The sequence below is a fragment of the Aythya fuligula genome, chromosome 23 (genome assembly GCF_009819795.1).
Source record: "Aythya fuligula isolate bAytFul2 chromosome 23, bAytFul2.pri, whole genome shotgun sequence".
Taxonomy (NCBI): domain Eukaryota; kingdom Metazoa; phylum Chordata; class Aves; order Anseriformes; family Anatidae; genus Aythya; species Aythya fuligula.
In genome coordinates, this window is record NC_045581.1 from 5173845 (window position 1) to 5201840 (window position 27996).

At 43.3% G+C, this 27996-nt stretch overlaps 1 protein-coding gene across 1 annotated transcript; it reads right to left on the reverse strand.

The window, feature by feature from the left end:
• Nucleotides 1–316: 316 nt before the first annotated feature.
• LOC116498008 (protein argonaute-3) lies at nt 317–27659 on the reverse strand. The gene is made up of 19 exons (XM_032202147.1): nt 27497–27659; nt 20881–21052; nt 16390–16510; nt 15240–15448; nt 13999–14135; nt 11477–11611; nt 9192–9279; nt 8904–9051; nt 8494–8613; nt 7960–8082; nt 7610–7743; nt 7013–7197; nt 6584–6743; nt 5324–5414; nt 4291–4485; nt 3817–3951; nt 3108–3209; nt 1462–1661; nt 317–839 (listed from the first exon to the last, which is right to left on the reverse strand). Exons 1-19 carry the CDS (start codon nt 27513–27515, stop codon nt 731–733), a joined length of 2583 nt encoding a protein of 860 aa, XP_032058038.1. The 5' UTR covers nt 27516–27659; the 3' UTR covers nt 317–730.
• Between the last annotated feature and the right edge of the window lie 337 nt (nt 27660–27996).

Here is a 27996-nt window from a genome sequence, read left to right on the forward strand (position 1 = left end):
AAGAGTTTGGTTCACTACTGCCTGCACATAATACCACTAGCTTTGTTTGCTTTTTAGAAGGGAACTATTGGAGCTGAGGACTCCAAAGCTGTGAAGAAAGACAAAGGCAGCAGTTGGCTAAACTATGTTCAAATTATTGGATTAGTGTGCAAAACATCTTCCCTCCCTTCAATTTTTTTCTAGTTAGTGCTGTACATTCAAATGTACTCAGATATGTTCACATTCGAACGCTGATGGCAATATTGAGAGAAAGATTCCTCAATGCAGTGGGGTAAAAAAAATAAATTTTTTTTTGCACACTTTCCTCTCCCAAACAATCATTGTGATTGTTCTTGTAAAGGTTGTTTGCTATTTTTTTTTTTAATTACACCATCCTTTTTTTTTTTTTTTTTTTTGCAAAGATAGTTGTGCTGCCGAGCAACTTGAGGTAAAGGCATAAGAGGGTTAAACTACGAGAAATAAAAAAAAAATGATGGCGGTGCTTCCTACAGGAGACCGCGCCAAGAAAGCAGTTGGCTGGTTTCATATTGCATAATAGTGCTGTGTTCCTCGATGAAGTAAACAATCTTCCTTGTGTCAATTTAAGGGTTAGCCTCTCGCCCCTGCACAGTGTCAACTTCAGCATGATCGGAGGCACACCCCATAAACCAACCCCACTGGAAACATACATTGTATGTGGCTTAATTTTTCAGTTCTTCCTTCTCAGTGAGTATGCTCCCATTTTATTGACTTAAGCGAAGTACATCGTGCGTAAGGTGTCTTGGTGAATTTGTACAGCCTTCGCGAGGGCCTGCGGATCTCTGCCATTGCTTTGTCCTGAAACATGGCTTCCTTCAGCACTGCAAGAGAATGGAGACAAATGAAGACAAGCAGGGCTATAAATCATATTAATTCCAATTAAAAGCTGCCTTTGCATCTCTTCAGCATTCTGGAGGGTAACATGGCAATATTAATAGAAACAAATAGAAAAAAAACAACTTGTCAAAAGCCTCAAGGTTGCTGAGCAAACAGACAAATCCTTTTACCTTGTTTAATTTGTTCATCTAAAAATACCTCATTGAAAATATTTCATCAACTTAATATTGTCGATATACTTGTGACATACAAAGCACAGTTATGTGCAAGAAACTTAACATTTGCTTCATTCATGAATACTCTAATTCTAAAGCAAAAAAACTAGATGTGTGGCTTGACTCCTTCAGACCACGTCGAAGTAAAAACTGCTTTATGACACTATACTTAATTCTTTTAATCTGAGTGTTACTCAGTAGAATCCACCAACCCACTCATCTGATACTCAGCACTAGTTATCAGGAATGAGTAACTTAAGTCTAGTCACAGAGTTAATACAAATTAACTGCAAAATGAGAGGTAATTACCTACGGTCAGATAGCTTTATGCCTGACAACGGAGCAGAGACCAAAACGGACAAGATCTTAAAGCACGTGCATTTTTCTTTACCTGTCATGTTCTTTGTCCACAAGATGGTATCGTGCTCTGAATGCTACCAGGTGAGCATAATACGCTGGTGCAGGTATAGAAACTGATCGTGTACAGCGCACATACGTGTGGCAGAGCTGGTAAGTCAGCAGCTGAAGTTCATCTGCAGTAAAACAGTTATCATCCCACAAAACATGATAGTGTGAGGGACGGCTGGTACCCTAAGAAGAAGGGAACATCAGTTCACTTAGCTGTTTTTTTTTTCCATGCAATCAAGTCAGTTTTTTAAGCTCAGAAAGGGCCAGACTGTCTGGTCTGAATTCCTTGGTAACAGCAGCCAAGGAAATTTCAGGCTTATGTCAGCCCTAAATGTATGTAGAGATTAATAAATGTCTACTGTTCGTATTATGTTACTTCAATTACCATTGCCTGTGTAAAAAAAGCCCACATACCTTTTAGGTAACCCTTAACAATTGAAGCCTGCTTCCAACATGACTAAACTGATTACACCACCTCTTAACTACCCTCAATTAAAACTGTTTTTCACCGAGACATTTTACAGAAATAACTGTTGCATTTAACTCTTTCCAGTTCCTTAGTACCCCTAACTTCTAGTATGAAGACTAGAAACGGTTCCAGTATTTCAGAAGTTACCTAGGGAGTTCTGTATAAAATGTGCACTTCCTTGCTTTACACAATGTCATCGTGCCTACAGGTTTAAGAGTTACAATTGCTCTTTGGCATTATGCTGAAACAGATACCTGTACATCAACCAGATGCAGGCTGACTTTCACCATTACTACCTTAACAATTCCTTCCAGACCATAACAAGCACTGAATGCTGTGCAGAGTTCTTAGGAGCTCTTGGAAATTCTCCATTAAATGACTGACATGCAATTACTTTGAAACGACATTGCTCTGGAATAAACGAACGCTCCTTTTCCCTCCTGCTTCTCCCTCAAAGGATGTGATGCACTAGAGCTAAACCTTACGGTGTAACCAGGTTATATCAATAGCTGTATTTTAGCCAGTCTAGAAATCCTTTTTTCCCCTAAGGATAGATATAATCTCAGTTTAGTACAGACTGACTTGTGGCTTGCTATAACAACGAGCTGCACTTACAGCTGACACTTCTACTGCAACTTATATTGATATATTTTTTTTTCCCTTCCAAAGGGGACTAAAGCTAGCTTGGCCAGACCTAGCATAAAGGTATGTAAGGAGAAAAGCAGTAGATGTTTTGACCTCTGAATAAAAACACTGCAGTGATTCAAAACAGGAAAAGAAAACATACCTACTTAGCCTAAACAGAGCTTACAACAACACGGCCACAGAATCACATGATAAAGTGAAGAATGATAAAAAGAGTGAACTTTTTCTATTTTTAACCGATATCACCCCATTGGTAGATTTCATTTCTAGTCTGCAACTCACTAGTCTGCATTTAGTCAGCAAACATTGCCTTACACTACACAAAGTGTAAGTTTTGAACGTAGCAGAGACCACCTCTTAAAACAAATAATTAATACTATTAGTCCAACAATAATGTGATGTCTCAGAACAGCGCTAAATGGCTTTTCCCTACTAAGGAACTGTTTGTAAGTACATTTTTCACAAAAGGGAGAAAATGAGAGCGTTCTGAATTCACCTTTACAAGACAATCGTACCTGTATTCCAGCGTGGCTGCAGAGGTAAAAATCAAACTCATATGGATGTGTAATGTCTGTATCTACAGTTGTTCCAGCTGGAATATTGCCACTTCGTCCAACCTAAATAAAAGGTTTGTTAAAAACAGTGCAGCTAACAACTGTTTATACACCTCAACTCTAATTAAAAATACAGATTTGCATTTAAAACATGCAGCATTTCAGAGAAAGAACTGCCTCAGCACTGTCTGGAATGTGTCAATACAGTAACCTAGAATGTGTGACATGGATACTGTATTTGCTCTTTATCATCTCAACACAGATTATTGCATCCAAAACTTCAGAACCTTCAATGCCAGAAACCCAGAAAGAGCTGTGTGTACATTTACATTTTGAATTGTGAGCTTAAGTTAGGATTGACTCATTCAGAACAGAAGTGTTAAGGATTCCATCATTTTGCATTTTCTTCAATTAAAGACTGCTGTAGACTTGGCTTTAGGTAGTTACAATTCACTGTTAAAAATTAGTACCAATGTGTACTGTGACAAAGCCTTTTTTGTTTAAAAAAAGTCAGTGATTTTCCAATTTGGTGTCACATTTTGTACCCATCAATTCAACATCTTCCCTGGATGCAAACACGAGCAGTCTGACAGAGAAGCCCATGCCGTTATTTTCTATAGCAGTATACGTGCTTGACATCAAGCTTGTACTGAGATAGGACAATGATTACCCTTTCTGTTCTGTCCGCACAGAACAATCGTGTATGATGTCGTTTCTGCACCACAATATAGGTTATTCCAGGCTGGTAATCCTTCTCCAAACTGATGCAGGCTTCCCTAATGGCTAGCAGTTCATAATACAAAACCTACAAGCACATGAACAGAATAGTTTTTTGTCACATTGTATTCTACACAAAATGCTTAATAAATAGTTTGTAGTTAACACTAGGTTCAACTTTGCCACACAATGATTAATCTTAGGGAGTAATAAGAAATATCTTTCTTCCCAAGATCCGAGACTTTGTCTTCCCAGACAGGAAAGAAGTTGCAACTTTTCTTACCCAACATACTTAAGAAAATCTCTCCTAAAAAGGCTCAATTATTTTGTGATATCTCAGTACAAATACAAGCAGTACAGCTCATTTAAACACGAGGACAGGAATTAATTATATAAAGTGTTTCAAAAACCCAACAGATGAACCAACCTGTCGAAACTGTCCTTCGGAGACCCCATCTCTGTAAAAGATGATACGTGTGGGCTTGAACCGTGTTGACTTGTAGAACTGGATGAGAAGCTCTCTAACCATGGAGGCCAGGTCTTGGATGATTTCCTGCCGGGGTCGCTGAACACGCACTGTGGCACAGTACCGGCTTGGATGAGCATCCATACTACCTACAACCTTCAGGGGAACATTACATGACTAAAAGCTACAAGATCAAATCTATAAAAAAATTAAATGGCAAAGAAAAAAAAGAAAAGCAATTTTCAAGTAAAAGATGCTTGCTTAAAATAACTACAGTAACATTTTAACTGGAACTTGTGGTAGGTACAGGTTTAATACCTTTTGACAAGAGGTATGTAACTTGCCCTCCAGGCACTCTGAAACAGATCTGCAGAAGTTATCTGCCTAGAGTCTTCCCCTCTATTGACAGTACACTAATGCATGTTCTTATAATCAAGAAACTGACTTTTTTCCTTTGATGTTTTCTCACCTTCTACATGGAGAAACATTCCAGTTTGCCTTAGTTACTTAAGGCAAAGAGGCAGTTTCCGTAACTGCAAACAATAGCAAGTAAAATACCACAGGGACAGATTAGCAATGGACTGACCACATAACAAGCATTCAACCACCTCTCTGGTGGTCTCCTGGACCATACCAACACAAAAGTTAAAACACATCAAGAATAATCATGCCAAACTAGGCCTTAATTAAGCCTTCCTCTTTCAGAAATACGATATTATTAACAAACATCTCAAAGCTGCATTATTTCCTTTACAATATTTCTGCAAGAATATTCTGTTTAATACGACTGCCATTTTACTTTGATTTAAAAATAAAATGCTAATAAAAAGTATCAAGCAGTGTTTTCCTTTTAAATAAATGATTTCTAATAATATTGGAAATGTGTACCAAAGAACTGGAATAAGTCCTGAAAGATATTTGACAGTCATAGATGCCTTTACTGTTCTAACATTTACCCAAGATGAAATAACAATGCTGATTTAATAAAACTTACAGCAGCTATGGAAGGCTTCTTTCCATCTCCAGCAGGAGGGTGAGTGACATCGGCTCCCAGAAAGATCACTGGCTGCTGGAACACAGAAGGTCTTCAAAAGAAAAAAAAAAAAGTGCTAAGTCACACTTGCAGATGAACAGTTGGTGCAAGGTTATTGCTCAATATGGGGCTTTGTTTCTGTTTCAGCTAAGCTGCACAGAGAGACTTTCTTATCAGGTACTCTGTCCAGACCTAACAATGAAATCTTTGTGCACGAGATGTAAACTTCTACAATGCTGTAACGGTCATTCCAAGTCACACTGCCATGTAACTGCAGCATGATTCCAGTGGAGAAAAGCCAAAGAGCTACACCTTTACAGACAGTATCTTACAGAAATTATTATTCTACCAGTTGATTACACTAGTGCTGTGAGGCCAGCTAAGCACTGCTTCTGTGCTGTATCAGCCATGCAACAGATGGCCGGGTGCAGCAGCACACACATTATTCTGGCTTACAGGATATAAGGCAGCAGGATCATCTCCCAGCGCCTTCAGAATATGCTCCATGCACCAGTTCAGACTGATTCCAAGGTTTCAGAAAGTCTCAGGAAAATTCCTAAAACTTGCACCCGGTAAGTTTTTCTGGCTTGCATTATGCACATTTCCACTCTTGAAGAACAGATATGCTCTAGTAAAGGTTAGAGACCATCAGAATTTCTTGTTTTCAGGACTGACACAGACTTGTGCTTCTTTTCTTCAGAAGCATAGGAGAAGGATGGGAGGACACATGGCTTGGACTTACCCAACCCTACTGAAGGCTTCAAAGCAAATGGAATATAAGCACAAACAGAGCACAGATCACCCATGCAAAAAACAAGTGTGAGATGAATTACTTAGCCTAATAAAGTGGGAGAAGCAGGATGCCTTCAGTATACTTCTACCCTTACTAGCAGCACATTGGTATACTAACCAAGAGGTACGTTTCTCTGTGATGTGTTGCATACTCCTAAACCTGCAGAAAACTTCTAATTGCAGTAATATTTCATCTCTAGAACTGCAGCTGCTCTTCACATTTTTGATATTGATCAAACATTTGGAAAAACACTTAAAACAGCTCACAGGCCAACAACTATTCAGGGCCCACGCTAGAAAAAGTTTAATTCCGTCTGATTCTCACATACTACCAGAAGGATACTTCAAGCTAAATTTTGGGTGCTAAATATCAAGCTTAACCACATTTGTTAAAATAAAACCCGAAAGAGTTTTCACAACAATTCTTACCGTTGATGAGGTACAAGGATGTTGTTGATTCCTCCTAATTTAACATTAATCTTCAGGCACAGGTTTGAAAGGGTCTGCGGAGATGTTTTAATCACATTTTTGACTTGAACACACTGTGTGGCCATTCCCAGTAGTGTATCTCCCACACGCTTCACCTCCGCTGAGAAACAAATATTAGGATGCACATTGAGTCCATTTGAAACTACCGGTATGTTTTCATCTTAGATTACGTCACAATAATTGCAATGTAGATAATCTAAAAAATAACTTCAAATTTAGCTGCATGCTCAGAATTGCTTCCAATATATTTTAACTTCAGACAAAGCACTGGCCTCTTACGTCTGAAGAATGATCCTGAAGAATTTTCTAATACATGCTGGGTAAGAATGATACTTGACGAAACAGGTATATACAGAAGTATTCTCTTACCATATACTGGTGTTTTCCCCGGCAGGATGACAATGATGAGCTGAAGCCCTGAATAGGTGTTCTTGAGGTGCCGAAACATGGGCTCCACGCTGTCTGCACCCTGGGCGTATTTGCAGAAGCAGGGCTGGCCTTGGATCGGCATCCCGGCATCCTTGGAGATCTTGCGCAGCTGATCTGTAAAACCCCTAAAGATGAGAAGTTTACTGGATTGTTGCACCAGCAAGAACACATGTCAAACAAAGCATAAGAGGGCAGAAGAACTGTGGTATTCGAAGAGAAGGACTCCACCTAACTTTTAAAGCAGCATTTTTAAAACACATTATGTGGTGGCCATACAGCTTTCAAATACCAAAACAGAACTGGAAAAAAAACATTTAGAGGCCTCTCATATTCCATTCAAGATGCTAAAATCTAAAGCAGCAATGTCACAGGACTGAAACAGTGTAGCTTCCAGCAAAGAAGCAGCTTGAATTCTCTTCCTAACATCTTAGAAGTGTAAAGCCAGGTGAAACACTTATTAGATTTGCTGTGTTCATGCTTTCACTAAATGGTTTCATTAAGAGAACTGTCCAAAGCCTGAACTATGACATGCCTTACTTCAGTATTTCTTCTCTGCACTGTCTCTGCGTTGCAAAACAAGCTATAGCCCACATTTTGATCTCAACACCAGTGTGGAACTGCTTCCCTCGCATGTCCCATACTCCATGGCTTGGGGTTGCCACTGTTCGATTCTGTGGAAACAGGAAAAACACACTGACATGCAAGTGAATGAAACTGGGAAAACCTATGCTATTTACAGTTTTAGGGCAAGAAAAAACAAAGCTGGCCATTTGTACTGATCCCTGTACTGCACAAGGCAACTGAAGCGGTTAAAATCATTGATGTGCGTGGGAAATAACTCTTTGAAAACCATAACAGACCCAAAAATAAAACCACAAAATCCTCACCCGTCCTCCATACTGCAGCATTGGAGCTGGGAGCACACGCCCTGTCACATGGGCCATCTCATCCCGGACTTTGAACTGGAACTCTTGCACAAATGGGTCTGCATCGTAATTTGCACTTCTCACCTAGAAGAGGTTTTTTTTACATTACATGTCAGCTCAAAAGCAGACCATTTCAGAACTGTTTATAAGAATATTCAACTAAAAATATTCAAGCTTTATATTCCCAGGCAGCTAAAACACTACTGTTTAGAGTGACTGAATTCAGCAGCAGATATATAAAAAGATAAAGATATATGTTGGAGTTCTCTGGTGAAAATATTTAGTCTGTACTGAGGAAAGCAGTCAAACATTCAGTTACTCACTCAGGAAACCTACAGGTGGCTTGAAGAACACAACCTAAGGTATTTTTTGCAAATAAGCAGTAGGCTGTGATCCAGTAAAAGAATTGTCAGGCTGTGGTCAAGGCATTAGTGTGGTTTAGTCCAGTGTCATTTACTGAGTAGGGTCACACCAAACTGAAATTTAAGAACTAACCAATCTGCTTATTTCCTCTTGCCTATCTGGAGCAGATCTTGCTGTGGCCTTTATCATAGTCGATGTCTGATTGTCTGTTAGCTTCTTGATACACCGCTGGCCAGCCACGATATTACATACCTTGAAGAAAAATCCACATTTAGAAACGGATTCCAACATACCATACATGTATAATACTATGCTTCCATTATAAAATACACCTCCAAAGTGTTTAGAACTAAGCAAAAACGTGCAGGTGTTTAACCTTTAAAGCATCTTAAAAATGTAGTCAATGGTAAAATACAACAAAAAGCAAATAAATAATATGTAAATATGCAAACATGCTTGTACCGAAGCGCACTACTACTTAACATCCTGCAAAAAGATACCGCCTACCAATAACGAGCAATTTATCAGAATAAATTCATTACTTCTAAAGGCAGGTAGGTGTGTTTCTGTTCCTGTCCCACTTGTAGGCAGGGAAGATGAGGATATTTCAGCTGAAGGTTGTATTTCTCTCTGAAATACTGTGCTACTGTTCTCTCCACAGTCTGTCCATTTTCTAACTGTAAAGGAAAGCTGAAGAAATATATGTTTTAATCAAACTTACCAAGAGCTTAGTTGGCAAGTATCAACACTCCCCAAATGAATATTAAATCCCATTACATATTCAGTGCCAAGCTATTACACATTTTATGCTCTGACAAAAAGCATCTTACGTTTGATGACTTGCAGGCCTTCTTGTTACATTGCAAACACGGTATTTCCGCCTCATCGTTCCACAATGAGTCACTTCTACCTTTAGACCTGCACAGAAATACAAAAAAAGTCATAGCTATACAAAAGTTTTCACAGGAGACACAAGTTTTCTTATGAGTATGTTCGAATCTAGCAGCTGTCATGGTCAGAGCTCAAGCAGCACAGTACAAGAAATTATTATGCTCTAAACATCTTGCTTTCATTTTAAGTGGACTTCTGACTAATCAGGTATTTTCCTCAAAAACATATCAATGTAAAGTATTTAACATTTAATGTCATCTGAATTTCTCACTGCAGTTTCATTTAGCAGACATATGACTAACCTCAGATAGAGAGTGCTGTTTTTACTGTATCCTTTTGTTCTCATTCTCAGTGCTGTATTTCCCTTTAAAACCAGCAGTTACAATAAAATTAAGGGAGAAATCTGCCTTTGCCCTTTTATGTTCACTCTTCCTAGCCTTGCAACCACAGCCAGACTATAATTTTCTTCACTTTTCACCAAGTTTCTTTAGCTTTTGAGCAGCTGAAGATCTAGTCTAGAAGCACCCACCCTATATGCCACAGGCTCACCAGACATTGCTGTCTAACCACAGTAAATACTGACGGCAACAACAGCAGCCTCATCAGATTTTCAGCAGTTATTTCTATAAACTGCAAGCACTGACTGCCTGTAGCATACACAGAGCAGACTCAACATCTGCTGAAGTATTGAGCTTATCACGCAGGTGCTGCATAGCATGGCCACATTGTTATGCTTTTCCCTAGCCCCATGGAAGACAAGGCAGATGGAAACAGCATTGCTACCCAAATTATTCCACTACCATCCACTAACAGAAGCTTTAGAGAAAGCAGGATGATTAGTCTTGTCAAGGCTCATGTGGATTGTGGACCAGACTGAATACCCCAGATCAAATCAGGCCCCTTAGTCCCAGAGAGGAGATACCACGACCACTTTACTTGGTACACAGACATCCCAGAGAAGCTTTCACTGTGCTTCACTGATTCCTGACAGCACTAATTGCAACATTAACATCAGTATTACTTAGAGGATGGCATCATCAAAAAAAATAAGCTACCATTGACCCGATATAGCATGAAAAGAATATACAAAAGATGAGCCATGAAGCACTTTGAATACACCAATATCTGGAACCCATTCAGTGCTTTGTCATTAATCTGCTGTGACACCAAAGAAGACACTACCCTCCCTCAGAGCTGCTCACAGAGACTGCAAATTCTTTAAAGCAGGGTTTGTTTCACTATACATAATCACATCTTGGCTGGAGTTTCCTGATATTGCAGCAATAAGAAAATAAATATTGACAGCAAAGGTAACCTTTTAATATTTTCTGACTATGGTGACAGAGTGTCTGAGGCATGAGAAGAGGCAGCTTCTCATTCTCCAGTTATTGGCCTTCCAGAATGAAGACAGACAAATGTAAAAAGGAAGCACATTAGGACTACTAGAAATATTTCCCTAAGGGTGGCTTTTTTGTTTTTCCCAGCTAATGACTATTCCACGAGCGCATCAGTTTGTGACTGTAGTTCAGATTTATTACTTGCTGGCCAGTATTTCAATAGAGTCTAGTCTTGCATCAGGTAAAACAAGCATTTCAGAGCAGAGCTTTGAAGAGCTGAACTCTTTCAAAGCTTCTCTGCAAATTACGCTGGAATGAAAGGATATGGGAAAACACAAAACAAAGTAGCATGTATGGGGTGCAACTGCTCTAACCAGTGGCTTATGCAATTCTCTGGCATGGAATTTGGCCTTCAGCTGCAAGTTATCAAGTGGTACTTATTTTTCCATAAGGCAATCAGTTATTAGAAGAAGTAGTCACCGCAATGGCATACTCTCCAAGAATCAATGATGTTAGCTTTGAAATCAATGTTCATTTTACCTCAGCATTTAAACAGCGGGAGACCTACAGCACAATACCACTACGGCCTCGATGACCCCTGCCTCTAAAAGGTTAGCCAGCCAGCAGGCAACAGCCACTTACCTCTAACCAGGCAATAAACAACACGCTTGCCCTTTCCCTCTTTAAGCCACTGGGAACATCTCTCATTTTTCATTTCTGCAGAGCCACGTTGTCTCGTTCAGGACTAGAACTACAAACATGTACTGCAATTCTCCTAGCAGTCCCAGGGCCCTTCTGATGAATGCTAACTAGAAGGTTTCCAGTTAGATCAAATTCTTGGAATTAGCTTGAGTTACCTGGGACAGGACAGTTACATTTCTACTCACCCTTTATCTCTTTGGTGAATTTTACCCGATGAGAATCAGTCAGAGGTCTTGGTTGTTCATCAATATTATGAATGTCAAGAACTTCACACATAAACTGAATTACAGGTTGTGCTTTGTAGAAGGCAGTGGCAGAAACTAAAAGGAACAGAATATCACGTGTAAAAAAGGCAAGTCAGAATGCTGTCAAGCAGTAGATAAATGAATGCTTTTAAAGATTCCAACTAATCCCCAACAAGATGTTGAGCAGCACTTACTTTCAAAACAGATTAGCAAGGTTTGCACTAAACACACAAACAAAACCCACAGTGACACATCAGTCACCAGCATTGTCATCCTACTACTACTTTGCATTTCTGGGTTTTGGAAGGGTATTTCCCCAGGTAACATTTATTTCTAGAGAGCTGTAATGTCCCAAAGAAACACTCTTGGTCAACTCTGTGTCGAGCTACAAGCAACATGTGAAATGATTTTGTCAATATGAGATCTGCTCAATTACTTGAGTATTTGCTAGCTACACAAGCACAATTTTTAAGTACATGAATTATGTTAGTGTAGTGCTTAGTGAAACCCTTGATCTCCCACCCTCCCTGCATACTAACGCCCCAGTCACACTAAGTGACAACATCCTGTATTTAAGCAGGACAGCTGACTCATTCCACAGAAGGAAGACCACAAAAAATGTGCCTAGCAAAGTTATAAGCAACCGAAACACCACCTTTTAGCAAGAAATGCAAGGTAGCACTAGGCTGTGGCTCTAATATAAGATAATCCATACGTTTCAAATTTTAAATAGCAACAAGAGAAGTTAAATAGTAGACAAGCACTTTCAGTTTCCCCGATGTCATGTACCCAAACCGCCACATCTCCGTGCTGATACAACCAAACATTCTCCAGACGTGTGTCACTGCAGCAGGCTGCCAGCTTCGCATGACGCACGCCGGCCACCACCTCCGGATGCCGACTACTGAATGAACACAAATAGCTTACACCCCCAGCGGCTGGCAGCGCGCCGTTCGTCTCCCATAGCAGCAAAAACGATGCAGAGAGAGAGGAACGGATTTTGCAACGAACCTTGCATGAAGTTAAACAACAGAAAAAAAAAAACATACAATGGGATTTGAAGGTAATCCTTCCAGCGTAAACCGCAACGTAAGGTGATCAGCCTATAAACTGTGGCTTAAAGACAAAGTTATTGAGTGCCTCACTCCCAGAAGGGATTGAAAAAGTTTTACTGCAGGAATAACTACTATGCTATTTAACATTGACAGGAATAAGTCCCTTCACAGAAGGTAATGGCACAGTGCATCATAAATTGGTACAAATTAATACTCTTGCCCTCCTTGACCTGTAGTTATCTCAGTACCTAGCACACATGCTAGGATTGGAGATTTCTCAAACTGGAAATATTTTTACATTCCTTTTTCAAAGAATAACTAAGTCATAGTTGCTCTTTGAATGGTAATTTTAAAAAGAGCAAACCCATCTGAAGTCAAATGAGTATCATCCACAGTTCAGGCAAAGCACAGCAGTGGACATGCACATTTTTGTTCTGAAAGCTCAGTAATACGTGACATTTTCATTACACTTTAAGACAGACTACACACACAACCTGACTTGGAGTGTTTAACAAAGTTCAAGAAGTCAGGCTATTTACATTGGTTTTAGGAAGCATTTCAAACAGGCAGTGAGAACAGAACGTGAATTACTGTACTGAAACTTTTCGGCAGCACCTGCATCTCAAACCCTGACATTTTGCAATAGGGGTTTTAGCTACCAGGCAGCCTCGGAGTGCCTACAGGCACAAGGAGTCTGGCACATACACCGGCCGATCTCAAGTACATTCAATAAAGTGTTGCAAAGCAGACCTGATTTAGCATAAGAAAGCCCACCTTAATTAGCCTCATTTACATAGGTATTTGTGATACACTTTACAGTTTCCTTGTAAGCACTGAACACCACCTACTGTGGACAGCCACACAAAGACTCTTACACAATTTGTCTGTCTAACTGTGGATGCACCAACACAGGAATATGAAAACAAGCTATGCTAGGCCTTTCAAGCCAAAGTATGCATGCATACACTTTATTATTACAATCTCACTGGACTGTTGTCATTACAACTTCTGCAACAGATTGCCTTTCCAGTTTACGTTCCATTTTATAAGGATATTACAAACACTAAATCTTTAAACCTAGCCACAAGACTCATGTATTTTTCAGATGAAAATCCCTTGCACACAAAGAGATTAAAGTTTGGAAGTTTGCTTTTCTGGTACAAGTTCTAGCAAAATACCCCCCAAACTATTTTAACTCTTCTTTACAAAAAAGGCAAGAAATTAGTGCAGATTGCTCCCGGTTACTATATCCTTCTGTACAGAAGGCAGCAGAAGTTAATCTACTACCTAAGTTTTAGGTATCATAAACACAAGCACGTGACAGTAGACAGACTGAACTTCAAGGTTATTTGTGTTCTTAGAGGCAAGAATTATGATCTTTATTCTCCACTCCGAAGCCCAACTCACCATCAATATTGAGCATCATCTTCCACATGGCAGGCCGAACAGACTGATGGAATCCAAACCAGACCTCCCTGCCGCCACCCAAGGGGTGATCGTAGCCTTCTGGAGCTGAGAAAAAGGAGCGGCCCACAGGGGTATACCTAGCCAAAAAAGATGACCACACATTTATGCTATCACTTTCCCAATATAAGATAAAAAGCTCTGTCTTAAGAGATCGTAACACACGGCATTATCCTTTTTTTGGCATTTTGTGCACTGGGATCAGTGTCAAGTTTAAACAATACACTGAATGCTGGTGTTTCCATTGCAGTGTTTGTAAATTTAGACAAAACGTCCACTAGTTTTTGCAAACAAATCAACTTCTCCTTTCTGATCTTCCACTTTATTAAGCGTAACTTCCATCACGGCACAGATTCTGTATAACAGCACTGTATATACTGGACTGACCTTCAAACATCATTTTGCATGTTTTATTAGTGAAAGTTTTATTACATCTCTGTGTTCATTGCATTAAAACTGCAGTGGTAACAAAGAACTAGAGAAACTAATGCTTTTTGACTAGAAAAGTTCACAAACCTCCATGCTTCCTTATATTTTAAGGGTACAGGCATTAGTACAGACACAAGTCTTTCACATTTCCTTAGGATCTGGGTAGCTGAAGAAGACTGGCTTCCACAAAACCACAGATCATTTCTAAGAGTCAGTGACACCCAACAAAAAACACCAGTGAAAGGTAGAGCCAGCAATCAAAAAGGAAATTCCAAGGCCCAAGTAAGGCAAAAATTGATAGGACCTTCTCTAATATTTCAGGGTTCTGAGATATTAACAACAGACATGGTTAAGCCAGGATCTAGTCTCAACGATGTACTTAAATCATGAGAACCATGCACCATTGATGGGTATATCAATGAACTAGAGACTCATGCTTTTAGATAGTCACCAGGTACAAAACATTTGGCTCATTTTGAACAGAAAATGTGAAAGCAGTGCTCTAGCATACTGCAAACTCTCCGTCTTTCAATTAAGACCTAATATAAGCATCTCCTGTTTCTTGAGCTTTCCAAACAAACACATCACCTGCTCTGGAGTTTAAACGTCTACAAAAATACATGCTTCTACTAATCAGGTGTGCTGCATGAGGGAATGATCATTTTTTTCTTTTCACCTGTGAAAAAACAGGGATGAAGGTCTCCCAAGGGGGATACTTCAGGTAAAGACAGACTGCAGGAAGACAGTGAACCTACTTCATGGAGGGTAGGTGTCGTAGCACCACATCGACAGCATGAACAGGGTTAGTGCTGATAGGTTTGTCTAGTTCCAGAGGCTCAGGCAAGGTTCTTCCTGTCAAAACTTCATGCAGCAAGTGCCAGCTCACCCGAGAAACAAACTTTATTGACACTTTGAAGGGACGATCTTTTCCACCTTCTCCCGGTAATGTCACATCCAAATCCACCTGGGTGGTTGAGGGGAAAAAAGAAAGTAGTTTAATTCTTGAGTTTGCTAGGATGCGTTTGTCACCTCTAACACCTGAAATCAGAGGCAGTATTGGAACAGGAACATCTACTTTGTATTTATTGAACTGGAAAGCTGGGAAAGGAGGATCTACTTCACAAGTATCAGTGCCTCAAAGCTCCCTATTAATCTGTTAGATACCTATAGTAAAATACACCTAGATAAGAGCTGGACTGCAAGATTTATCCAGAAGTTATGTCTGACAGCTTAAATGCAGTTACTAACACTACATATGCACCAAACACCCTTAAGACACAATATATTTTGGATGTAGAAGTCTTGACTGAAACTAAATACTTCATTATTTGCTGTCCCTGCAAAAGGACAGATCTCAGGATCTGCTTTTAACAACACACACCAAGACTCCATTTGTTTTGATTGATGGACAGGTATTCTCACTCCTTCCCATAAATAGGCCAGAGACTCAAAAACTGAGATAATTAGGACATAGCACATTTGATGAAGTACATAATTCAATGCACAACATAAAGGGAACTGTAGACGTGGTTCGTGGAACTGTCATCTTGAATTAGAAAACTCTTCATTCCTAAGAAACTGCAGTTTAATTTATTAATAGTACTTCATTGTAAGCTTCATTACAGTCTGTAAAACTCTAATAGATTACGCTGTAGAGAGAGATGACTAAATTCTAGGGGAGGTTCTGAATGCAACTACGACATGCTATATATGTAATATATTTATGTAATATGTATGTAATGCGTTTACATATATTAGAATTTACAGAAAATACATTAAAAGGACTATTTCAACACAGATACCTCACGATATTTTCTGAATTCAGTAATATTAGAAGCTGGGCTTGTTTCTTTTGCTTTTCTAAGCAGCTGTTAAAGTACCATTGTTTTTTTCCAGTTGTCTTACCCCAGTAGTGGCCACAGGAAGCGGATTGGCTGTATAAAGGCTTCTTTTCCCATCATAAACTGGTCTACGGTCCCCAAATATTGTCACTTTAAAATGCTGCACCATTGAGTCCACCACCTCCCTAGAAAAGTTGATATTTACATTGAAAATGTTTCCAGAGAAGTTTCATGCTGGAACTGGCTCCCACACACGCTGTGTTTTGCTGAGGCAGTTTCAATAAACACACCGCTCGAGTCGATTATACAACACCCACCGATATTCCCCCAAAGCACTTCGCACGCTGCAGCTACGGTAACAGAAAAATGCTACAAAATAAAATCGCAATCAGTGCAAATGCTCAAGTACCAGCAAGTAATTTTGCTAAAATCACTGCAGAAAGTACCAGAAATGGCTGAGGCCTTTCCATAGCCTTTATATACAAAGCAAGGATGCAATTCCCTCGGAAGAAACCCACAAGCTATTATAAAAACCCAGCGCAGAGCAATGCCAGCCCACGGAAGCCATACAAATACATCGCACCCTGTGCCCAGTAACACACATCTGCTCCTCAAGCGATAAGTTTTGAATTCTGCCTGCATTTTATATAGAGATGAGGTGGCCTAATGAAAGTCTTACCTTTGTCATCAACAATCTAAGATTTTACAATAAAATCAAGTAAAGATCAACTTTGCATAGTTAGATTCTCCTAACTTTACTGTGAGTTGATGGCAATAAGAAAATAGGAACCCATTGTAAAGAGACACAAGCACTGAACTTACACTTGAAAAAAACACTGAGTTTTCATCTCATGTTAAAGAAGTCTCCTAGACACAAGCAGTAGATACATCAGGTGCAAAGAGACTTTTGCAATACCTCTGACCAAACCTTGCCTTCACGTTTTGAGCTCTTTGGGGATTCTTTGTTTCAGTGGCACTGCAAACTGTCTTGATGCGTCATAATGCCCTTATTCCACAGAAGTTAAGCACTTTCCTTCTTAAGCATGCACATAACTAGCATGTTTGTAATGCAGAATCTTAGTCATACCATTTCCTGACCCGGCAACATTAGCCTAAAGCACTCAGACAACAAACACCAGCTTCCTCTTCGAGCAGGGTGCGAGCAGCACTTTCACCTCTCAGCTGGGACTTGGAGAGGGTGAAGAGAAACTCGCTCGAGTCTCAACATCCAAATCCTTCCACTGGCAAAAAGCAGAGCATACTAAAGCTGCTTTAATGTGTCTGCTTAGTACTCGGTTGTGCTCTGACACACGTCCTTGTGCCCCCAAATCCCAAAATGCTCTGGCACCCCACTCCCTTATGCCCAGCACTATGTGTGCATCAGCAGCTCTGTGTAAGCACCAGCTCCATTGCATGACCCACAATAAATGCAGATGGATGCACATTAGGGACCAGGAACAGAGCAGGAGGGACAGGGAAGAGGCTCTGGGAACCAGAACTCATGCCAGAGCCATCTCCTGCTCTCGCACAGACTGACAGCTTCAAGGCAAGGCGTTGCTGCCTTCCGCTTTCCACTTTACGACACAGCGGAAACAGTGGCGAAGAACATCACTGCCAAGGAAAGGGAAAAGGAAACGAGAGAAACTCGAGTTTTTAAAGCCTCCACACAAGTTAAAGCTAGCAAAGGTGCAGGTGACTTTTAAAAGCAGCAGCCGTTCAGCAAAACCTTCAACAATTAGACTTAAAAACCTTATTTATTCCCAATCCAAGCAGCCAAGACATCAGTCAGAAACTATTTCAGGAGCTGAGCCTATGGAAACCCACTGACTTCTCAGCAGTAATTGTCACAGCATGGAGAGAAAGGGAAAAATGTATTTCTAAGAAATTTCTTCAAAGGATGTATAGTCCAGCACGCTGATTTCAATTTAGACTAACAAAAGCCATTCTTCTCTGCATAACCCACAGCTCTCTCAGAGGCACTTACTCTGCACATACCATGTTCTTTTACTGGGCTCATTTATCCAAGCTCTTGCAGCTCTTAACTAACATCTCCTACATTGTTACTTATATTAAAGTTGGTGAAGTAGGAATAGTTTTAACTAAGCCATTTTATGGTTCCCTAGTTTGGGGAAAAAATAAAACAATATGCACGGAAAACTTACCCTCAGCTTTCAGACTTTAAACTGCAGATTATATTAGGAGTCAGTTTGCTATCACATTAAGACAAATTGAGTCTGTCATTTGTAAACGTGACTATTAAATAAATTTCTTAAGTTGCCTGTGTTCAGTTGGCCTTCTCAGCTAACCTTGACAAAAGCCAGAAAACTGCTTTACCTGTTGGTAACAGGAATAAGGAACAGCAACGCACATTAGAAATAGAAAGAAATAGGATAAAAAGTTGACGGGACAAAGTTACACGTGCATCTGAGCTACACCTATACTTCAACAAATTACATTTATGAATGAGAAACCTCATCCAAAAAGCACTGAGAATCATTTCCAACCTGTAAACAGCACTTCTGAGAAACAACAAACACTCGTTAGCCTACAAAAGTCAGAAGCAATGTATACAGATAATCTGAGACCAAGGGCATGCAAAGGTGTATCAGCTACAAACAGCCTTCAGGAAATCATTGTCAGTATGCAAAAATATCTACAATTTCACACTGAACTACTTTACAAAATAAATACTTTTGCCTCTCTCCACAAAAGCTGAAAATTTCAGAAGGCACAGCATTTATCTAAAGCATAACCAACTACAACAAGCTTTGATAAACAGATTTAATTCTGGAGGCAAGCTTGAAATTACCCTCCAAGCAGGACCATGAAAGGGAAATATTTATTTTTTTTTAAATAAAAAATCAAGCCCAGTTGCTATCTTAAAACAACTTCTTTCAAATTCACTCTTTTCAAACATCAGTAGTTAGTTTTCCTGCTTTTAATGAAAAAAAAAACTTACTACACAGAGAATCAGAGACCTCAACTGCATGAGTGATCAGAGTTCCGATAGCTTTGATTTAAAGCTTCCTTTAGTCTATTTTAATCCCACATTTCCATGCAAAAAAAGACTTTTTAGTCAATAGATTTAAATGAAATGGCATTTATCTGAAAGTCATGCAAACCAGTAAGTCGGTTTAGAGCAGTTTATATTCTCTTTGTATTCCTATGCCCATGGTTTCACAAGCATCCTTCATTCAACAATACAGTAAATTAAGTTTTCATAACAGTGAGATTATATTGAATATTAATTCACACAGGGCTATTATACCCCAATTTTAGCAATTTATTAGTTTTCTTTTAATTCTTATTTGATGTAGGCATTTATATAGACTTCATAGCTGCAGTTTTCAACTAGCAGGGGGAAAAATCACTAGCCAGAATCAGGCACTAGCAACAGATTGTTGTTAAAAGGCAAAATCCAGGGTTTCACAGATGAAAGAGGAAAAGATTGCTTTTCAGCTGTGCTAAACTTTCTAACTGATGAAATGGATTTCACAAGAGACTAAGAAGTAACTCCTCCTAAAACGTTATTCAATGTAGAGGAGAAAAACAGGAGATACAAAGGGTAGTGATCTTTAAAAAAAATCTAGCTACAATATCAGACTTTCAATTTAAAGTACTTTCCAAAGGGGCTTCTTTGGCTATCAAAGTCTATAAAGTTTAGGACAAAATATACCAAGACCACATATAAAAAGCTATACAAGCAATCTGGTAACGCTGAAGAATCAAGAATCTAAAATGGGCAATTTGTTGGATCACCAAATGACCAAATGAGTGGGGATCAGAGCATGGAAATGTTCTCCCATCTAACCAGCAATTTAGGAATACAGAGAGTAGGAAGGGACTTAATCGACCTAAGACTCAGCAGGCCGTGAAAACAAGATGAGGTAAAATGACCTAGACAAAATGCTCTAACAGAGAGGACACACATGGAGCTCAAACCAAGCCTGATCATTTCAAAAACAAAATGCTGGTTCCATGAAATATCTATGACAAGGGCAAAACTAGTTTGTTTGCAGCACTTTCATACCACTGCTCCTAACAGAAGCTTTCCTGCCTCCTCCCACACCTACAGAGGTGGCTTTCAGACACTGGCTTCCTATCCCATACAAATTACGTTTGGGAATTAGCCAATGCTGCAGTGCATCTCTGTATCAACCGAGGACAAAAACACCCACAGGAGCAGATACCTGCTACTGGAAATGATTTAGGAGCCAGTATTTTTACTAAAAAGAGTCACAGCCTATAGTTACACCGTATTTCTGATGCCCTGAGGAATAGAGGTTGCCATCAAACCAGTCACAAAGTACCATGACCACTACCTGCAGGCCCACTTTATAGCACACAGCCCAACTGGAAGAACTTGGAGTGGGTTCTGCACCCACCTCACAGAGAGCTGTGGGAACTTGCACGTAGCCTAGCAGAACACAACTCTCAGCTGCTCTATGGATGCAGTCTGTGTCGTTTAAAAAGTCTAAGCATTTACTCCAGTAGGTCCCTCTGCTTAAAAACGTCAGCGCAAGAATACTTTAGCAGACAATTTTCACCTTCTTACCTGTTCACCCTCCGAGGACACTTATCTGGTTTGATGTCCACCTCATAGAGGTAGACATCAATCTTTGGGATTTCAACTTGGAAGCAGTTGGCCAGCAGTTTAATGGGTTTGCCCATGGTGCCATAGCCAGGACGTCTGGGCACCATGAGCAGGGGCTGTGCCCCGACGGGTCCTGCAAAAGAGAAAAACGACAGATGAGGAGACAGGCACGAGAAAAAGTTGTGTTGCAGAGGTACCACCTGCTTACATTTTAGTGGTTTAAAGATTGGCAGGTACTGGTCTCCCATCGAGACTTACTAACAGACTTTCTTTTTCAGTTTTAATTCCCTGAACCAACTCACGCAAGGCCAGGCAGGCATCAGGGCTGGCACGTTTGAAGAAGGGCAGATGAGCTTTATCGGGCAGCACACGAACACCAAGTTCCAAGCTAACACGTGCCTTGTTTCCCTCCATCCCCTCCACTCACCACTGGATTGCTTTCTTACTGATCAGTTTTAGCAGATGTGATTAGCATGAGTAAGATCAGGAAACGTCCTAAACCGACAAAAACGTGTGCTTTTCCTCCTAACACTATTATTGGGGAAAGCCAGCCTGGCATTAAACCAGCAGTTTTCAGGTGCCGTTTCTGAACACCTGAGAAATGGCAAAGCTGCAGCTCTGGACCTGTGCTGCTTGTGACAAACTTTTACTTTCACTGTGAGCACAGCTTGAGGAGATGTTATTCTTGGACTGTGCTGGCTGAAAACAGACGAAGAACAAAACCAATACCTCCTGTACAACCCCACTGATAAATTTGGTCAGCCAGAAGGGGAAAGACTCCGATTAAGACGCTAGAACCGTAAAAGCCTTCCTCAATTAGACTTCAGAAACGAACACCCCCGGCTGCTCAGAGAAACCATCAAAATCCGGATTAAGAGAGGTGCATTTCAAGAGTTATCTAAAGGCTTCTAGCTGGTAACGTGTTACATCTCACCCGTTACCCATTCCATTTATTTTGTGCTATTTCGACAGGAATCCTCAGCTCCAGAGCCCGGTTACTCACAGCTTACACAACCCAGAGCAGTAGTAAACACGGTCTGCATTCAGCAATCTCTGCCGGTATCGCCCCTTCAAAATACCTCTTTCCATTCAGGAAACAACAAAAACAACACGCTTCGTAGTCCAAGTAGCTTCGAGTTTTCAAATTACTCATCACACAAATGTCATGATTTACTGAGCATTCGACCAAATCAGTCAAAAGTTCTCCCCTCCACTCCCACTCAGTGACGCAGGCAGCAATTCCTGCCCACTCGTTTTCATAGAAGAGTTGAAATGTCAAGCGCTGGTAAAAACATCTTATTTGTCTTTTGATTAATCTCCCCCATTCCTGGAAAAAGCTGCGCTATCTTGAGGCTGCGTACCGAGAAGAGGTGAGCATCAAAGCCGAGTTCCCCCGTAACATTTGCCTGGCTCTACCCAGAAACCTACCCAAAAATTCTGGGGGGGTTGGCGTCGAGCCCTAAGCTGAAACAAAAACACAAACCAAGAGGCATCACTTAAAACACCCTCACACTCCATGCTTATGCCAAACTTGTTCCAGGCATCTGTTCTCTTAAACTTTTCCTTCGTTTTGGTACGAGGACATGAGTAGAGGCAGCGCCACAATCTACTCCCGGAATGTTTTTGGGATACAAGCATATGTGAAGAGTTACTACGAGACATCCGAGTGTCTCCATCTCTGGTTTTATTACTACGAGATCACACACGCCATGGTTTATAACCATAGGAAACAAGAGGACAACTGCTGAAATGTAGATAAGGTTAAAAAGGGTGCCCAGAGGAATGGTTGTGGCCCAGAGGAATCGAATCAAGGGGGTGATAAATAAATGGTGTGGGTCTCTGTGCCATTCGTGAATCGTTTTGAGGCATTTGGCTGATTTTGCTGTCAATTCTGGGCAGTGCGAGGGCTCCCTTGGGAAAGCCTGCTAGAAACAGGAGCAAGATGTAATTCGGCTCTGTGAATGCTGCCCAAATGTGCTGGGACCCCCTCAGAAACACCCCGCATCCGAAGCGATGAGAAACCCCCAGGACAGTGCCGTGGCACAGCAGAGGATGAGGGCAGAGGTTTTGCTGCTCCAGACAAATGCTCGTGGCATTTGTTGGACGCATTATTCATGAGCATCCTCAACGCTGGAAGAACCTGCTGGGATCCATCCCTTACCAATATTAATTCATCAAAAAGCAAAAAATAGCTAAAACGGAGCAGGTATTATTCATGAAACACCAAGGAAAAGAACTCACACCGATACTATTGCTCAAAGGGCTGAAGCCTGCAGTAACATTAAGACCAAGGTTCCTGGCTTGGACACAAACTGGGTCCAGCTGGAGGTGCCGGCACCTCGGAAGCGTTGACTCCAGCTGAAACCTCCGAAGTTTGTGGCTGTTGGGATTCAGATCCAGAGCTTGGAAACTCCCTCTGACATCAGACCACGTGCCAGACCAACATGGAAGTACCCCGATGGCTCGGGCAGGATCTGAATCACGACAGTCTCTTCTGTAGAAGTACAGATTTACTACAAAGACCCAAACCCGACGGCGCTTGCACAGCTCAGATCCTGTCTGGCTCGCACCCAAAACACAGTCTGAATCCGGCAACCAGACAGGGACCCAGGCACAATAACACCTGAACTGAAAGCGCAGGCACTGAAACCTCCAAACTCTTTCAATAAAATCGTTTTGGGGAAAACCAAAGCTTTTGGAACGCGAGGTGGTGTTAGGGCAGGAAACACCCTCGATTTCCAGCAGGATGCTAGGAGAAAATGCAGATCTCCTGACGTGATCCTCTCTGTGAGGAACAAAAATCAGCACCAAGCTTCCAGCAAGGAACTATCCCTTCTCCTGCTGTGGGCTTCAGCATTAGGAAATTAAAAACTATGAAAAGATGAGCACTGAATAGGTTTATTTGGGTATAAGTCAGTTCTAAATCTCTCATTGAATGGGTGAGTACCTGGTCTTACAAACCACGACAGGGGATTTAACAGGGAGCAGAGGATTGAAACTCCAGCTCAGGAACACGAGGCAGACTTGTCTCACAGACCTCATCCCCTGGCTGGAGCCTGCAGAAAGCTCTCTAAAGAGAGGAGAATAAAAAAAAAAAAAAAAAGGTTCCCTTTCGGAGGGCCCCCAGCTTCCGCATGGCCTCAGAGGCCCAAGCTATGGAGCACCAGCGAGGAACGAGTTAATTCTAAATTAAAAAAGTAGATAGGGAAGATTACATTGAGATGTTGGTTGCAATAACCGGGCTCCTTCCTTACGCCAGAAATCCTGAATTGCCGTATTTCTGCAGCAGCAACCTCTCTGGGTGGCATTCCATTATTTATGAGTAATGCAATCCGCGTTTTCTAAGCATTCCTGCTCGCAATTTAGGCTCCTCTTTTTCCTTTTACCAGCCTCAGATAATGAGGCGTGTTAAAACCCATCAAAAGCCAACGTTTTGACGCCACTCGCAGCGATAGCTGCGCGCGCCGACCTGTTCCACCGCAGCACAGGTACAGGAGGCACAGCAAAGCGTCCTGGAAGCATTTACGAGATAACAAACGCTTAGAAACTCCTGCTAAAAAAAATAAATCGAAGGGCAGAGAGCGTCTAGCTCCAAGAAGCTGCTCATCTGTGCTGCGTGTTCGCAGCCACGGGCTGGAGGAGGAGGGAGAGCGCCAGGACCCCGCCAGCGCGGTGCCACCGCGTCCCGAAGGTGCTGGGGTTTTGTCTTCCCATTTTCCTATTTATTGGTTTGATTATTACAGTCCCTAACTTCAAATTGCTATTACTGAGCGGGAGAAACACGCTGCCCACCTGCCTGCCACCTCAGCCTCAGGTTTGAGCCGCCCGCAGTTCCCTTTCTCCATTTTTCTGCCCGAAGAATATCGGAGAGCAGCGCGGCAGAGCTGAAGCACGCGGGACAGCGCCGGATTTCGAACCGCGCTACCAGAAAATAAAAATACATTTTTACAGTCCCCGAGCAAAACTCCTTGAAACGTAAGGCTAAAATTACTCAACATCCCTTCGAAGTTTCGCATGCGAGCAGAATGAAAAGCAATAAATGACTGACTAACCTCACCGTCTGCAGAAAAACGGTACAAAGGAAGAAGAAGCTGTGCCTGAAGAACACTAAGAACCGAGCCAGTTTGTCTCCAGGAATAACCCTTTAATTAAGAGGTGAATGCTTCCCGTGACAGTTGGGTTATACAACCCTTTCTAACGTAAAAGGAAAAGGAAAGAAAAAGTTATCGAGATCTCTGATCACCTGGCAAGCCACCCCACTGCCTCGCAGCGCCTTGCTTCAACGCGCGCCGGAGGTGTTGAGAAGCTCCCAAGCCTTAAAGTCCTGTTGGTTTTTTTAATTTATCTGGGAAATGAGCTCAAGAAGTGCCCTGACACTTAAACCACCGAGGAAAAAGAGATTTGTGGAGCTCGTGCTCTGATTCCAACAGCTTCCCCTGCAATTCCTCAGAGGCGAGGCTCCTCTGTAACTCCCATCGCACGCGCTCTGCTCCGAGGAAGAGTAACTTTGCAAGGCACTTATGATTCATTCCCCTGCTCTCCTCTACTCCACCCACAAGCATGCAGCTTTTCACGGTCCTCCCAAGTCGCCAGGCTTCACGCAGCGAGAAAACACCCAGTTCTCAGAGCTGGGACTGCCCAAAGTTGGGAGAGGAAAGCCACCAGGCAATGGGAGATGTCCGCAGGGCTTCACTGGAAACGGAGCGGAGTCAGAAAACGGCAGATTTAACACAAAAGCTCTGAACTTTGGAGGAAGGAGTAACGAAGTGTGAGCGGGGAGGGAGGCAGGGCTCGAGTCCTCGGGCTCGTTATGCCACAGGGTGCTGGCGATGCCATGGCAGCAGGGGTGCAATGCACGCAGCTGCCTTGGGGAGGTTCACAACGCTCCTCTGCTGGAAGCGCGACGCCCGGCACCGAATCCAGCTCTCTCAGAGCCCTTTTCACTTCCCTTCACCTCTGCGCAGCCAAGTTTATTGCTGCTACTCCACCGTTTACTTGATTTCACCACAAACTGCACCCCGAGCAGCTGCAGCCGCAGCCTGCCCCTGCTGTAAGCCACTTTTAAGCATTATTTAGTCTGGAAGAGGCGACACTTTCCAGATTTCCGAGGCTACGCTCATCACACACACAGGAAGCTGCCCACAGCCCCGCTTATCTTACGCCACACCGGCTTCCACCTTTACTCCAGGAATACTCACAGCCCTGTGTTTTCCCCCTTTGAGTCTTATTTCCCCTCCACACACGGAGAAGGACACAACATCTCAGTACCCTCCTCTCCTAGGAGAGGGAACTTTAACCCCTCCGTGCTCAGCCACGCACGGTTTGTGTCCTCCGGGGTCTGGTGGCCAGGAGGTTCCCCTCAGACCTTAACGAAGCACAAAACCTTTCCCTCATTATGGAGCAGACATGGAGAGAAACATCCCTCGTGCTGAGCACAACGCTCAGCACACCAGGCTCATCAGGAGAGCTGCCGCACGGCTGTAGCACCGTGCTAAAAGCCAGCACGTTGCAGCCTTCCAGCAGGGAAACTCACAGGAAATAAGAATCTGAGACACCTGCGCTGTACCTCTGGCAAATCCCTATCTTGAGATGAGTTGAATGATACCCGGTTATCATGAAAGCTTCCTTAACGCACACAGATTGTCAGCACAGCACCTGAATCCTGCCAACACCCCGCTCCTTCCTCAAGCAGCTCCAATCCATTCAGGCAAGCTCGTTAAGCGAGGACGCAGTTTAGATTTTAAGCTTTTTTGGGGCCAAATCCATCCTTAATCCCAACCTCTGCCTAAACGCCAAAGCTCCCTACACCGAAGGGATGAACACACGGGTCCTGCTCAGGCAGCTTCAGCCCCACGCGGCTGCTGCCGTGCCCTTTGCCAGCCCAGCCCCGGGCTCGGGGAGCCGGAGGCTGCCGGTAAGGCGAGGCATAAATCCTCCTGGCGGATCTCCGAGCACGTTTTGGGGCCGGTTGAGGCACTGGCAGCAGGTGTTTTGGGTGTGTTTAAAGCATTTTGGGGGTGCTTCAAGCATTTTGGGGATGCTCCGTGGGGGCTTTCCGTGGCAGAAGGCCCCGTGGCTGAGGGAGAGCTCCGGGATCCACCCTCACGTCCCAAAGCGTCACGGCTCCGTGCGGGGAGCCTCCCGGTGCGGGAACCCTCAGGATTTTGGGGTAAAACCACCGGGAACGGCCTCAGCTCGGTGTGCCCGGTGACCCCCCCATCCTCCCCCATTCCCCGGTGCCACCCGAAGCCCAGCTCCCGGTACAGCACGGCGTTATGCAAGGCGGCCGCACTGCCGCGGGGCCGGCCCGTTACGAAACGCCCCAAAAACACCGGGGGGACACCGGGAGGGGGTCCCCAATGCCCCCCCCACCGGGCCCGGTACCCCCCACCGGGCCCAGCTCCCCCCCACAGGGCCCGGTACCCCCTTTAGGGCCCGGTACCCCCCTCAGGGCCCCCCCCGGGTACCCCGAAACCACCGGGGAGCTACGGAGGGGGGTCCCTATTTCCCCCCACACCGAGCCCGGTACCCCCCTACCGAGCCCGGTACCTCCCCCTGAGGGCCCGGTGCCCCTCACCTGCGCTGCCGATTTCCATGCATGGAGCTGGGCGCAGCCGCTGGGGGCTGCGGGCTCGGGAGGCCCCGGGGCGATGCTGGGCGGCGGCGGCGACGGTGACGGTAACAGCGGTAACAGCGGTGACCCGGCGGCGGCGGTGGAGGCCCGGCCTCCCGTCCCGTGCCGTCCCCTCCCGGCCGAGGCCCACCCGCTCGGCGGAGGCCGCAGGCCGCGGCCCGGCCCCCCCCCCGCCCGCCCCTCCCGGCCCGGCCCCGGCCCCGGCCCCGCCCCGCCGGAAGTTGCGTGGCCGCCTCCGCAGCCCCCCGGGCTCGCGCCTGGCGCTGCCGCCGTTCGGCTCCGTTCGGCTACGCTCGGCCCCCGCCGCCGGAAGTCCCGCCCCCAGCGCTCGGCTCCTTCCTGGCGCGGGGAGCGGGGGGGGGGGGGGAACGCGGAAGTGGCGGGGGAGGAGGGGGCGGTTGCTAGGCAACGGCGGGAGGGCCCTGAGGGGGCCCTGAGGTGGC